Source organism: Urocitellus parryii, chromosome 4 (assembly GCF_045843805.1).
Source record: "Urocitellus parryii isolate mUroPar1 chromosome 4, mUroPar1.hap1, whole genome shotgun sequence".
NCBI lineage: Eukaryota > Metazoa > Chordata > Mammalia > Rodentia > Sciuridae > Urocitellus > Urocitellus parryii.
This window is the reverse complement of record NC_135534.1, coordinates 111902646-111918192: the sequence shown is the minus strand read 5'-3', so window position 1 is coordinate 111918192 and position 15547 is coordinate 111902646. Positions and strand designations below refer to the sequence as shown.

Below are 15547 nucleotides of genomic sequence, written 5' to 3'. Positions count from 1 at the left end.
ATTCCAACCCAGAACGGTCACATGCACACACCGAGATTAAAAACCTTCCGGCCACAACCCCAGGAGCCCAGCGGGGCCGAAGCCGGAAGGGGCAGGGGCGGGGCCGCGGAAGACTCCTCCTACCGAGCCTCCAGGCGCTCGGCGTTTGCGTAAACAGGAGAGCTGGAGAGGCGGCTCTCAGGGTGCGCTGGGGAAAAGGAAGGGAACATGACAGGCAGGTGCGGGATAGGGACTTCCCTTCCGATCAGAGTAAGGGGCATCCGAAACCATGTAAACACTTTTCTCCCTTCCTCATGTCCCAGATTTAAAGTTCTGAGGCTAGGCTGGGGAGGGAATTGCACAGAGACGCAGGGCGCCCCCTATCGCTGCGCACAGAACCAAAGGACTGTTGTTATTTTTTTAAATTGAGTGTACTTGGGCGACGCTTAGGGCGCCCTCCGCAGTGCGCGCAGGGAAGCGCACAGAGGCTGCGGAGGCAGAGCTGCATGCTGGGTGCGGGGAGAGGTGGGCGAGAAGCAAAAGGAGGAAAATTTGGGAGTGCGGGGTTTGGGGATCGGAGGGGGAGGAAGGGCGAACAGGGACCACGCTAGACTGGAGGGCTAACTAAAAGGGCAAGACTTGGCGACTCCGCGAGGAAGCCTGCCTGGAAGAAAGAGTCTCTGGGACGCAGGGGGGCTCCAGAAGCTGGCAGGCTGGTGGGGAGGAGGGGATCACAAACACGGTAGGGAAGTCTTGTCACTGCGAAGGGGACACGGCATCCATCTCTCCTTGGGAACTGAGGAAAGAGAAGGTCTGAGAACCTGCCCTCTCCTGGAATTTACTCTCCCCGTCCCTTCTACCTTTCTGAACAAGGATACCAGGGCCTGGAGTGCCAGGGGTCCCTAGTCACTCAGACCCCCCCCCCCACCCTGAGTCAATGAGCTGAAATGAGCCCCGAGAAAGATATGTGAGTGAGACCGGGTGTGTTTACAGCCCTCGGCCGGGCTTGTGCGGCCAAATGAGGGTGACTGCGTTGTTTGCGTTAATCCAGGTGTGACCCTGTTGCAGCCTCAGGCATGTCAATGTGTCGGAAAACCTGCGGGTGCAGGGTGCACGTTCCCTGGTTGGGAGTGAGTGAAGGCGGACAGGGGAAGGGTTGGGAAATTGGTCCTCTCCTCCCACTTAGCATTCCCCAAAACCTCTCCGCTTTGGGTCGTATTCATTACCTTCTAAAATGTTCATTTCTTCTTCAATCCAGGGCGGGGCAGAAGGCAGGGTGGAGAGGGAGAAACAGGTGAGTTCTCGGAAATCTCAGCACCTTTAGCCTCCTCCAACCCACCTCACCTGGCGGATTTCTACTTCCCACCCCCAGCGCCTTCCACACCTTTCTCTACCTTCAGCACGCCCTTAGTCTTCCCTTGCTCCTTCCTAGGAGCATTGGGAAAGAGGGGCCTCCAGCTCGCAGCGCCCCTCCAGCCAGCCTCACCTGGCTTAGTCTCCGCTGGGGCCGCCGCCCGCGCCTCCCCGGGCGCCCCCAGCTCCGCCCGGTCCCCCAGGACCCGGGCCCTTCCGGCCGTGCTCTCCGCTCTTTATCTTCTTCCGCGCCATATGGCCCCGGAAACTCGCCTGGATTTTGGCAGCGGCTGCATTGGCACCAGGATCGTCCAGTGGGATGTCTAGAATGTCGTCGTCCGGCTTGGAGCAGGCGCTCTCCTGGGGAGGGAAGGGGAAGGGGTTCTTATTGGCGGGTCAGGTCGGAGACCCAGAGAGGGTAGGTTAGGACCAGAGTCTCGGGAGATTGAGAGCAGGACTACTGGGGTAGCAGATGTGGAAGAGAGGAAAGCCTCACTGGTGTGTTTCTCCCTGGGCAAGAGGAAGGTTCAGGGCTATGATGTGGGCACAGTTATGCACTCACCTCAGGAAAGAAATACATGGTGGGAAGGGGTACAAGAAATCCAGACAGCCGGAGTGAGCCAAGGGCCCATTACCAGTGGCCAGTTTAGGGGCGCTGCAGAATTGAGTGGACCGCGGGTTTGGAGGAGCAAAGTAAACAGGCATTCCCGGATGTGGCCACCCATCCCCCTGCTTTTAAAGGCTGCCTCCAGTTCAGAAGGGGCCCTTCCCAGCCTAGGATTTTCTGGGGATTGGATACATAAGATTCACCAGGACAGCCTTTTCCTGAGTAGACTGGTACCAGAGCTCAGCTGGAATTAGGGAGAGGATGGGGCCAAAGCTCAGTGAATCTGCCTCCCCTCTACCCCCCCCCATACGGGTTAGAGGCCAAGAGACTGTTTTCCCATGGACTGTTCACTTTCCCACTGTTCCCCAGGTTGACCTCACAACCTGGAGTCTCAGAATAAGTGACAGACAAAATCTATCACTTAAACAAACAAACAAGGAAAAGATCAGCAGGAGCAAGAAGCCCTTTCCTTGGTATGCTCATTGGAAGAAAGTAATTAAGACAATAGCTACCATTTATGCACGTATGTTGTTCCAGGTGGAATAATACAGTGTTTTACAAGCATTATTTTATTTAGCTTTCAAAAATAAAGCAATGACATATCTTTTTATTATTACCCCAGTTTATTATGATAAAACTGGCGATTGGTTTAAAAACCTATCTGGTGAAACAAAAAAGCAACAAACAAAGAAAAAAACCTATCTGGTGTCATACAGAAAGTTATCAATGGACCAAAAATTCGAACCTTTGTATATCAGGGTCTAGAGTGCATTTTTAACCCCCACTTAGGATAAGCAGATGCAACCCAGAAAGCAAACCAAGGCTCTACCACATGCTGTAACTGTGTTGTCTTGGGCAAGTTATCTAATCTTTTCTTAGTTCCTTCATCTGAAAAACCAGGATAATAATATCCACCTCTATGGGTTGTGGGGAAGAATAAATAGCATGATATGCATAAAGTTTCTGGCACAGACTAGTTGCTCAATAAATGGTAGCTATATATTATGATTGTTTTATATAATATTATATTGATGCAAAATAATTGCTTCTGTATGCCAAAAGTGGTCATATAATAACAATTTTACAAAGTTCACTCTAATATACAAATACAAGCCACATAATGTTTTGGTCAATGACAGATCTCATATATAATGATGATACTATAAGATTATATCATTTAATGTTGTCATAATTATCTTCATTGGGGTAATTATACTATATATTGTTTGCACAATTCCAATGACACATTTTTCAGAACCTGTTACCATCATTATGGAATGTGTAACTGTAATCTGACCATCCCATACCCAAAGTAGGTTTCTGTCTCTCTCATGGCCTGCCCTAGCTGACAGAAGAAAGAATTAAGGAATTGATATAATGAATTTCAGTGGTTAGGCTGGAATAGAGAAAGTCTCAGTATTTAGCCCCTTTGTGGCTTAACATGACTTATGGCATCAGTGTGGACTGGGATGATGATGATTACTGGCAAGTTAGAAGACCATTTCTCCTTTGTTTTGGCCCCATGGCTTCTAGGAATGTGTCCGAGGACATGCATTGCTCAGACAGTAGCTGATCAAGGTCTCACATAAAAATGGTAACTCAGTTCTACTCCTGCCCCCTTCTGGTCAGTTATCTAGTCTTAGAAGTGAGGCTTCAATGATCACTGTCCCAGACAGGTTGACCCAGGAGTATATGTTTAAATTCTGGATGCCCTTGCCAGGATTTCCCAGGCTGTCCTTATTCGTGGGCTTTCATGGTTCTTCAATTTGTGCTGAGATGTTCACAATCCATGGATATAAATACAATTTCAAGGAGTTACCAGGTGGCTGGTATTGTGTAGAGGGGCCCTCTTTTTGTCTTTCCTAAGTCTCAATCTCTCCCTGACCTTTTATTTCTTATTCACATAAAATCTAAAACAACTCCTTTGGGTTCTTTGATTCTCAGAGTTCAAGTCTTTCTTGGAATATTCTCTGGGAACAGTGAGACTTCTTTTCAAAAGGGGGCAACAACTATTAAAAAAAAAAATCCAGTCCACTAGGCTCTTGGGCCTTGGCAGTCATGGAGGTGTGGGGAAGTTGAGTGGAGCAAGGGTATCTTTCTCCAGTCTCCCAAGACCCTACCTGCTGTCACCACCCACCCCAGCTGGATCCAAAATGGAAACTTACCCCCAGAATCAGCTCCCTCTCCCTCAAGCTGAGTTCTCAGGATAGAGCTAGCTTTGAGGTGGCCTGTTCCAGATCTGTTCACAGATCTGCAGGGAGAGTAGCAGGAATAGGGAAAAAGGCTCATTGGTCACAGTAAGCGGGTACCTTCCAAAGTCAAGACTGATGGTGTATCCCGGAGAACTCTGTATGAACTGGGTGACATTTAGCCTGACTTGTTTACAGACTCTAACAATGTGAAGGTGGAGCCATGGTTTCTAGTCCCACTGGGCACATCATTTTCCCTCTAGGAACCTTATTTTATTTTCAGCCACAACTAAAACTTGGCTGAGATGAATAAAGTCTCCTTGAGCTCCCAAATCCTAATAACTATAAGAATTATTCCTGCTGGGTGCTTATAATGTGTCAGGCCCTGTGCTCAACACTGCACATTTTACCTATTCAATCCCAATTTTGGAAGTCTGGGAAGAGTCTCAGAGATATTTTGTAACTTCCCTGAGGTTGCACAGTTGATAAACAATGTAATGATCTGATTCAAGGCAGGCAATCATTTTATGAATTCAGCTGGACCAGGTTGACTAGACCAAGCAAAGGAAAGGAGTAGGATCCAAAATATGTTCCTCTGCTTTTTCATACTAAATGAATGCAGGAAAATCATATATATATATATATATATATATATATGATTTAAAAAAATAAGGAGATCTGTCTTGTCCCCGTGCCCCCTGCCATTTGTGTATCAGCCTCGTGACCAAGAAGAAAGAAGGAGGAAGGCTAGTGGTCTTCCTAAAGACCAGGTGACCAGGTGAAGTGGTCATGGAGGAGTTCCAGAATGAAAAATGAAGAGGCACACTGACTGCTTTCTGTACATATCACAGCTCCCTCCTAGCATTGAGCCCAGACCTCCAAAGAATTGGGTAGGAAAATGTCTGGCCCCAGCCCCATCCTTCTCTAACCCTTCACCTCAGCATCCGTCCCTTTTCCCTCTTCCTGTTGTCCTGCACAGTCCAAGTATGGTGCCTGCTCTTGCTCATTCCTTTGGCCCTGAAAACCTAAGACATGAAAAAGGAAAGTTCCTGTGTACAGGGTGCACTGGAAGAGGTGCCCCAGAGCCTGGGTCACTGGGATCAGTGTATCTGCCACCTTCATATTTTTTGGGTGGGTGTCCTTTCATTTTTTTAGGAGACACTGAATGCAACCCTGTCTACTAGTCCCTTAGATGTTATCTATCAACACCTGTCATCTGTTACCTAGCTAGCTATTTTCCCTGCACAAATGGCTTCCTGGGCACTCACAAGCACCACCCAGGGCTGACCAGGGCCTTCAGGTGGACTCCATACCCCTCCCTTATTACTCCTGCAGACACAGGAGGTGACAGGCTACATTCCTTCCCTGCCTTCTTGGATTCTTTGTTCTTTCCACTGACCATGCCTCCTGCTTTCCTTTCCCTATCATTTGGATCTTCTCATCTTATTCCTTCGTGCTCAGCAATACCCTTCCCTCACTCACTCAGATCTCTGAATCCATGATTCATTTATTTACTTTACTTTATAAAACATTGCGGGTTGAGAGTTTCTTCCTCAGTGGATCCCAGAAACCTCCATTTCTCCTTTCGCAACCAAAAAAATTGTTTCTTGATCTGGGGATGGAGTTCAGTGGGAAAGCCATACTTAGCATGAAGGAGGCCCTAGGTTCAAACCCCAGCACAGTAAATACAAAAATAAATAAGTCCCTGAAGAATAACAAGCAAAGGGAAAACGATGTTATCAGTGTTCTCCAGGGGGCAGGACTGTATGTGATTGACATGTTTCTTTTTATACTTTCTCTGTTCTTTATATTTACTATTATGTGCATGTTGCTTTTATAATGAGGAAAAGACAATATAGTTGGAGGAGAGGTCAATGTATAGCTATTTGAATGAAACAAGGCTCTGCTTGAATCCTGTCTCCATATCCAGGAGCGCTGCCTCCTTGGGAAAATAATTTCTTGAAGCCTCAATATGCACATCTGTGAAATAATACCTACGTCACAGAGTTGTGATGATTAAATATAAAATGTAAGGTTATGGTGAGCAATCACAAACTGGCAGTTATTATGGATACTAATAAGAGTTAAAATCACAACTATGACTTGCTTCTAAGTTTTTTCAGCCTCTTGATATCCAGACATCTCAAAGTCTCACCTCTTACAGAACTGGGGTATTCTTTAATTCCCAAGCTCATTCCCCTCACCTTTTTGTACACTATGGGGTGGGGAGAGGACAAATCAATTAATAGAATACAAGGACAAGTATTTCTCTGTATGTAGGGGATAAAATAAATTTCTATGCGCATGATCACTGTATTCCTCTAGTGACCAGGAGTCATGTCCTGTGCCGGGTGCTTGCATACAGGGTCACCTTAACAGTAATCTACTTTTGCATTAGGCACTTGCTGCATCCTGGTCTCCGTGTGGGCGCTGACAAATTGCAGACGCTTCCTTTCCTAGCCAGCAGGGCTCTCTCGCGGTCACTTCACCCAGCCCCCTCAGAGTGAGAAGGCTTTGGGGGCCGGGCCAACTCCTCTCCAGAACCACACTGACTAGGCTTTTTGCTGCCCATCCTCACTACTAAGACCAGTATGGACCGATTACCTCCATCTACATTGTGCAGGGACTTAGGCGATCTTCCGGGGATCGGAAAGATCAGTATGTCCACCCACCGACAACAGTGCCAGTGGGCACTATACCTATATGGTATAGGGAACAAATGCCAGAGGAGAGAATTCGCCGCAGCTTCGCTAGGCGACGATTTTCAGCGTCTCACAGGAGGAAGTTCCTCCTGTCGTCTAACCTGCAGTTTCTCTGCTGCAAAGCCCTGCCCAGCTGGAAGTCCAACCTAGACTGCTTGGCGGATGGGCGCTCAGACGCCCCCGCTAGTTGGGGAGCATTTTTTCCTAGGGCTTTCGAGTGAGGCGAGCGCCTTCCGTCACCCATCACCCACGTCTCAGCAGGCGTCCTCCTAGGTCTTCCGCACCCACTTCCATCCTTCACTCACCCTGCAGGTGGTTCTCGAGCTCTCCTTGCCCCAGACCAAGCTGAGTGCCAGTTCCCCAGGCCCTCTGACTTACCGTGCAGCAGTCCATGCTAGTGTTGGGGGTCCTTGGCTGGGGTGGAGCCTGGCGCAGGGCGGGGGTGGGGGGGTCTGTGTGATGTTGGGTGGCAGCTCTTGGGCTGTCCGAGGCCGGCGGACCGGCGCAGAACCAGCAGCTCTCCTCTCAGGTCCGGTCTCCCGCGCTCAGCTCCGCTCGCGAATGTAACCTGAGCCCTGCTGTCGTGAAGCCAATCAGGAGACGCCTTCAGCAGGGTGGGCGGGGAGAACTGGAAGGAGGACCACTCCCTCTCTCCGCTCTCTCGGTTCTCTCCGCCTTGCTCCGGCTCCTTCCCTTACCCCTCCGCCTACTCACTTCCATCCATTCCACCTACACACCCCACCCTCCCAAATTCAATCCCCTTGCTTGCTAAACCTTGGACTGCCAGGCAGATGTTTGCCGGAGTAGGCAGAAGGAGGCCTCCTACATTCCAAGCACAGACCCACATCTGGGCACATCACGCCTTCCTGGCCATAGATAGAAAACCACAAACCCCCTACCCACCACCCTCCACTTCCACAACTTAGCTAGAGCCCCAAATATGGCTCTTCTAACTTCCCTCCCCCTCAGTCCGCAAAGAAAAGCTCCAGAGACGTGTGGAAAAAAAAAAAAAAAGTCCCATCATCACGTCTGCTAGCCTGCTATGCAGTGAAGAGTTGTTGGTGCGCAACCTGGTGATGAACACACATCAACACAAAAGTTTACTAAGCCCCACTGGTACAAATATGATACTCCCCCAGGCTCACTAAAATATGCCTTTCTTCCAACAGACAGACACTACAAAACAACCTGCAAAAACAACTACACAAGCCTTGTACACACAGCTGTGCAGATGTAAAGTATATACAGACATCCTATGTTTTGGGTGAGGGCACTGTGTATACACACACATAACAATCACCCTACTCAAGATGTCTAGATTACAGTATGTATTATCTGTATATCCATTCACCATCTGTTATCTATCAACTGTGCATCAAACAAAATCATCTACCTACAACACCTGTTTTGTATGTATTTGTATATTGGTACAAACTTTGAAGAAACACCTTTTACCCCCTTTCCACTCCTCATACCAGACTCTCCCTTTTAATCCATAGCATCAAAAGAAGACAAAATTTAACTACCCTCATCCTTGGTCCTAGGAAGAAGAAAAATACCGCAAACCCAGTAGTATACAGAATTGTCAAAAATTATTGGCCCTTTGGGTCCATGATGAGAAAGGCTATGGTATTCAAGGCTGGGAAGGGGAGATGTGGAAGACATCTCCAGGGACGGTTTGCTACTTATGTGGTAACCCACCTTTCCCAGCTTGTCAGGGTACCAGAGCTGCCATTGTGACATGTTGTGTGGGTAGGATGGACCATCTCTGAGAAAACTAGAAAGTCTTTCTCAGCTAAGATCCCAAAGGGAGGAAGGAGAAAATGATGAACTACTGCTCAGAGTAGAGGAGGGGGAAATGCACTGTGGCTCTGTTGGGACAGGAGACCCTGGAACAGTGTTCTAATAAATCTACAGTCATTGGCCACTCACAGCATGGCTGTTACATGCTTCCTTCCCACCCAAATGTTTGGGCTGGATGTTTTCTTTACCAAAGGGAAAATGAGTGGGAGGGGAAATGAGTGTCCACTCAGGATGGAGATAGGATTAACCAGCTTGGGGCTCTAAGCTGAGCTGGAGGCTGGCTGGGATTCCAGGGCTTGGGGTGTAGGGGTGTCTCTCCCAGCATGTTGGGACCCACCCACCCCTGTAACTGAAAATCTGTTCCCCAATCTGTCTCTGGCACATCCTTCATCCCCCACCTCCACCAAATGGCAGGTGTCCTGGGAACTCAGGCCTTTGCCTAAATGATAGGCACATCTGGAGCTTTAAGTTATGCCAATTCCCCTTGTACTTCAGTTCCAAAATCCAGAGAAAAGAGGGAAAGAGGAAATTGAGGAAGAGAGAGGATGTGAGGCCTGGACTCTGCTTTTCCTTCCCAAATTAGAGCCAAGGAATTCAGTATTTGGTGAGTTTGCAGTAAAGTCTCCCAAGTTGCTAGGCAACATCCCTCTGCAGGCTGTGCTGCCTCTGGGCCCTTCTTCCTGCTGGTCAGAGCTGAAAGGGGGGTATCTTTACAACACTCCCCTCCCCCTAAACTCCCACACAGGCAGCATAGCCCTTCCCTCTTTCTGAAAGACACCTTGGTGTGGGGCGAGAATGTCTAAATACTGGCGGACCCATGGGAGAACAGATACAGCAACTATCAGCTCCATCCGCAAAACAACCATTTCATCAACAGCTCACTTGAGGCGCCTACGCACAACTGGCCACAGTGCTTGCCCTGGGGGATGGGCAGGCTCTGAGGTGAGAAGACAGACAGAGGAAGGCAGAGACCAGAACAAGAAGACAGATACTCAAAAAATTCAAACACCTAGAGGCAAATGACAGATACTTAGAGTCAAAGGCACATCCACAGAGACGCACACCCTGAGCAGGATGTCACACAATGACATCTCAGATTGGACCACTGATGGCCTCGGAGTGAACACCAAACTCAGTGAGAAGTCCCTCTCTTGGACTAGGTGGAAGGACTTTGTCAGCAAGGTGAGCTGGTGGGACTCAGAGGCTGTGATTCTAAATTAGATGAGCTAGGAAGAGGAACAGGTGTAGTATGGGATCCCTGAGCCTGACTCCCCACAGTTATTGTCTTTGACATGGTGATCCAGGTAACATTCTCTGGGGTAGCTTGCCTGGCCTGTATCCTGAGTGTCACAGGCCAACTTTTGGAGTGTTACCTATTAGCCAGCTGGACTTGGATCCTGTAGTCCTTCTTGACACTTTCAGTTTTGAGAACTCTTCTCTATATTTGCCAGCCCCCACAACCACTGAAGAAAAAGGGTTGCAGGCCTGAAAAGGAGATAAGCTCCAGAAGGGCCGGGTTAGGAAGGGAGCTGGGTCATGTAAGTGCCGTGGGTTGGAACCAGTAGGAGCGTGGAGGTAGAAGGTAAAGAATAGAAGCCAAGGCAGGCAGAAGAGGAGATGGAGACAAAAGAAAGAATAAAATATGATTACTGCAAAGCTTCTGTGGTCCAATACAGATCCTTGGGACAGATGGAGGGGGATTTGGAGAGGGCTGGTCCTAGTAAGCAGACAGAAAAGCCAAGGCACGTGACAATCTATTTGCCAATACTTACTCATGGCTTCCTTTCTTTGGAGTGGGCACTTTCTGAACATAACATCCCAGCTCAAGCCCACAGAGGGACTCCATAATAAGAAGGGGGTGGGAAAGTAGGAGGCTTGTGCCTTTGGTGGAGCTGACTGGGGGCTTCTTAGGTCAGGATTTTACCCATTTAGTAGAGGGAGTGGGGGTAGCAGGAAATTCAGTTTTCTCTGCAAATATTTCAGCTTTTGCTGTAGTAGTATTTTTAGCAACCTGGTTGGCAGAGGAGGAGCCCGGGTACATTTTTAAAGGGGCCTCTGCTAGACTGGAGGGCTCTTTGCACCATCACCCCACATGTCAGAAAGAAAAGAGGGAGAAAGGACATGGTTTAAAGGGTGCATTCAAATTTAAAAATCGGGTTTGCTGGATATTAGGCGACCATCACCTTATCTTCATCAGTAGTTGTTTTCAGTCATCATCAGCATTGCTATATTGGCAGCATTATGAAAAAAGAGTAAATATTTCTTAAACTTCGGTTGTGAGCAGAATGCTACTAGGGGCATAATATAGAAGGCTTGCTATAATAGACAATTGGTTCTACATATTCATGGGTTTGGGTTCTGCATTTGTAGATTAAGCCAATCGCAGGTCAAAAACATTCAGAGAAAAAAATAAAATTGTACTGAACAGGTATAGACTTTGTTCTTGTCATTATTCCACAAGTTATGTTATAGTATAACAGCTATTTACATGAAATTTACATTGAATTAAATATTAAAAGTAAGATAGAGAGGATTTAAAATATACAGGAGGATGTGCGTAGGTTATATGCAAATATCATGCCATTTTATATGAGGGACTTGAGCATCTGCAGATTTTGTAACTGTGGGGGTCCTGGAATGAGTCCCCCAGGAATACAGAGGGATGACGGTTCTTGGTAAGACTGAGGAAAGAACCAACAGAGTTGAGTGAGTACTAATTACATTTGGGAATTTTTTTCCCCCAGTGCTGGGGATTGAACCCGGGGTATTGTGCACACTAGACAAATGTTCTACCACTAAGCTACATCCCCAGCTACTAGGTTACATTAGAATACATTACATTAATGCTTTCCAAAGTGCTTTCACATGTGTTATTTAAGGTGGTAGTCTTAAGGACTATGTGGGGATGTAACCCTCTCTTTCTGAAGACAAAACTGAGGCTGAAAGAGGTTAAGTGACCTGTTACTTGAGTGGTGTTAGACTTCTAATGTAGTGCAGAAGGAGGACTGAAACACTGAAGTTCTAACTTAGAATTCTCTTTTCCTTCTAAAATACCTCTAATATTTGTACTCAGTGTAATGAGCCAGCCACATGGTCAACAAATGAGACAAAATCTCTACTCTCTTAGTTCTTATAGTCTGATGAAAAAAAGTACAGGTGTGTGTGTGTGTGTGTGTGTGTGTGTGTGTGTGTGTGTGTGTGTGTTTTCAAAGCTGGGAATGGAACCAAGAGCTTCTCACATGCTAGGAAAGTGCTCTACCACTGAGCTATACTCTCAGCTCTTTTTCCCCTATTGTTGTCTACCTCAGGATACAGGGGAAAAATTCTTATCCAGAAGGTGGAGACATCTTGAAATCATCCAGAATGGTCATCTCTTGGAATGTGGGTATGTGATTAGTATCCCAGCCCCATCCTTCTTTGTGCTGATACTTGAAGCTTGGAGTGATCCATGGCTATAACATTCACTTGATATCTACCATTTATTGTCTTATATTAATACTTATAATTTTTTAATTTTAGAAAAATTTAAACATATGCAAAAGTAAGTAAAGTACTATATGATTAACTCCATTGTGCCCATCATTCATCAACAATTCTCAAACCATTGCTCAATGTATTTAGTCTGTATTTCTTATGATTTCCTGATTATCATTTATTATCTATCTCTGAGCTATAAGAACCGCTTAATACTTCTTTTCAAGTATATGATTATTAAACTGTAAGTTCTGTTGGTTAAGAGGAGATTCTGGTGATACAGTGTACAGCATGGTGACTTTTGCTAAGAGAGTAGATCTTAAATACTCTTATTGCATAGACACCAAAAAAAGATAACTATGTGTGGTGATGAATGTGTTAATTAATTTCATTATGGTAATTATTTCATAATGTATACATTTATCAAATCACCACATTGTATAACTTGTGTATACATAATTTTTAAAAATCGTACCATAATAGTGCTAGGTAGGAAAAAATAAGGAAAGAATTGAGTTTTTTTTTTTTTTAAGCACTATAGTTTTAGCACCCTTGGGCATAGTGGATAAATTCTGTTTGAATCATTGAAAAAACAATTTTTTTGAATTATTGAATGAGGAGGGAAAATGAATGAATATGTCATGAGGAATTAAGGAGTACCCAGCTAGGCCACTGATTTGGCCTGGTAGGCAGAAGACATTAGCATAAACCTATTCAAGTGAGGTGGCATCAACCTTGCCATGCCAGATCACCCAATGAAGAAACTCTCTTGATATCAAAATAAAGCCATCCAAAGTTAGCAATGGAAGGAGTTTGATGGATGTTCATTCAGAATCCCTTGTTTGTACAACTTTTGGAGCACCTTAGGGGATAACTCCTGTCCTCCACCAGACAGTACTTGGTTGTCCATATGCACTCATCAATCTAGCTATTCTGATATTCTGAAGAATTAAGTAGGTACCTTTAGGACAAAGACCCTACCCATTCCTTTGTTATCTACTTTTAAATAGGTATTACTTTTCACTATTAGATGGAATTTGCTTATACCAAAAAAAGAAATCTCTGGAGCAATGGGAGGGCACTTCTTCCTTTTATTTTTATTGTAAGTCAGTGCACACACACACACACACACACACTCACACACAGGCTTATGTATTTATCGTTTTTTATTATTTTTTGGTTGTAATTGGACACAATATCTTTATTTTATTTATTTATTTTTATGTGGTGCTGAGAATCAAACCCAGGGCCTCACACCTGAAAGACAGTGCTCTATCAATCAGCCACAACTTCAGCCCCTGTATTTATCTTTAATTAAAGTGAAGATTCTATAAGTCTGGAAGGTCTCAAACCATTTTCCTGGGAGTACTTCCTGTGCCAAATATTTATTATGAGCATTTATTATGTGCCATCTGTTTTATACTAAGTGGATCCCATGCTGCATTCATCAAGACTCTTTTGGTTGGAAGGAATAGAAGCCCAACTCATATTAGCATAAGCTTTGATTCACTGAGAGGGCAGAGGTGGAGCTCCAGGAACAACCAGGTCCAGGAATGCAAAGTCTATAGAATCTCTTATTTTTATCTCTGCTTCATTCTGTGCAATGCCACCATCTCTGTAATGTTGGGACTTTGGCTACAGGAAACTCTGAATTTAAACCATTATAGTTTTTGTACCAAATAGAAAATATAATCTTCAATCCCAACTTCATTAACAATAATTTAAGCATTCTCAGGATAGTTTTCTGATAAACCTGACTTGGACCTCTTGCCTATCCCTGTACCAATCCTTGGGGAGAGGGGGATGAAGTATTATAATTGACCCAACATGTGGCACAACCACATGGCCAATTGGATTCTATGGCTGGCAGGGGCCTCCAGAAACCATTAGGTTTGAATGGGGGAAGAACAGGTCCACAAAAGAAGGGGACATTGTGAACGGGGCTTACTAATGAATGTTATGTCCATCTTAGTATATCGCATCAAGTCTTGTTCACAATAATCCAATGGAGCAAATAGTATTTATACATAAGGATTTTGTGGGGAAACAGAAAGGTTAAGTACTTGAACAAGGGCACACAACTGGTAGGCAGCAAAACTGGGATTCCACTCAAGTCTACCTAACTCTAAAGCTGCTCCACTATACAGCTATTTCTGTCTTGATGACTTTCTTCTCAGTCTGTGTATCTTACTGTCATAAAACATTAAGACAGAATGTTCCAAGTTTGCACTTGAGACAACACCTTCAGTCCCTCTGTCCTCTAGGAAGGATTATCTTGGCACTGAGGACTCTTTGAGGATCCTGCTTCCTTCTTGGGTAATTTGCTTAAACAAAAATGGGGATTTATTTGGCCACTTAACTGGGCCGGTGTGCCTGGACGTGGTGCTTAGAATAATGTGGCTTCTTTCCTCCCCATCTTTCAGCAAGTCTCTCTGTGCTAGATAGACCTTCAGATAGGTCTTCTGCATGGTATGGGAAAAAACATGCCTGACAGCCCAAACCCTCAAAAGAAAAAAAGACCATCTTCTCTATGCATCCATATATAAATGTTGCAAAAGGGCTCTAAGCATTTGCCTATTGTGTTAATCAGTTTTCCATCACTATGACAAAATACCTGAAATAATCAATTTATGAGGAGAAAAGATTCATTTTGGTTTAGTTTCAGAGGTTGCAGTTCATGCTTGCTTGACCGTGTTGCTTTGGACCTGTGGTGGCACAATACATTATGGCAGGAATGTGGCAGAGCAAGCCTTTCCACCTGTGGTGACCAGGTAGCAGAGAGACAGGAACGAGTCAGGACTCTAAAATCCCCTTCAAGAACACAGCCTCAGTGACCTAACTCCCTCCCACTAGGCCTCTTCTCTTAAAGATTCCACCATTTCCCAGTAGCACCATAGGCTGTGGACCAAGCCTTTAACACTGGGGCCTTTGGAAGGCATGCAAGATCCAAACAATAGCACTTGTATTACTGACAAACACTCCAGGACCATAGAGACTCTGGGAGGGGGTGGGCCAACCCTAGGAAGGTGTGCTGGCAGTCAAAAACATTCCATGTCTCTGGACATAATCAATCCCAGCAGCTTGGGAAGTTGAGGCAGGAGGATCGCAAGTTCAAAGCCAGCCTCAACAATGGGTAAGGCACTAAGCAACTCACTGAGACCCTGTCTCTAAATAAAAATTAAAAAATAGGGCTGGGGATGTGGCTCAGTGGCTGAGTGAGCCTGAGTTCAATCCCTGGTATATATAAAAAAGTTACATGTTAACTCTTAACAAGATGGAATCATTAAAGTATAGAGCTGTGCCCTGTTCTGTCCTTTCCTGTGTCCCCTGGTATCTGGTGTGGACATTATTAGCAGTTATTACATTGCCTAGTCATTGTTACATCTTATTTTCCTCAGCAGGCTGTTAATGTTACAGAACCAGGATTTTGCCTTTCATTT

At 45.5% G+C, this 15547-nt stretch overlaps 1 protein-coding gene across 3 annotated transcripts; it reads right to left on the bottom strand.

Annotated features, from left to right (window-relative positions):
* Positions 1–22: 22 nt before the first annotated feature.
* Positions 23–7306, bottom strand: Nrgn (neurogranin). 3 transcript variants are annotated; one of them, XM_026404599.2, is made up of 4 exons: positions 7209–7306; positions 1466–1692; positions 1206–1226; positions 23–775 (listed from the first exon to the last, which is right to left on the bottom strand). In XM_026404599.2, exons 1-2 carry the CDS (start codon positions 7221–7223, stop codon positions 1471–1473), a joined length of 237 nt encoding a protein of 78 aa, XP_026260384.1. In that variant the 5' UTR covers positions 7224–7306; the 3' UTR covers positions 23–775; positions 1206–1226; positions 1466–1470. The 3 variants fall into 3 exon arrangements, with proteins under 3 accessions (XP_026260384.1, XP_077653899.1, XP_077653900.1); XM_077797773.1 differs by lacking the exon at positions 7209–7306 and adding an exon at positions 1895–1982; XM_077797774.1 differs by lacking the exon at positions 7209–7306 and adding an exon at positions 1895–1982 and having other exon boundaries at positions 1206–1223.
* Positions 7307–15547: the final 8241 nt, after the last annotated feature.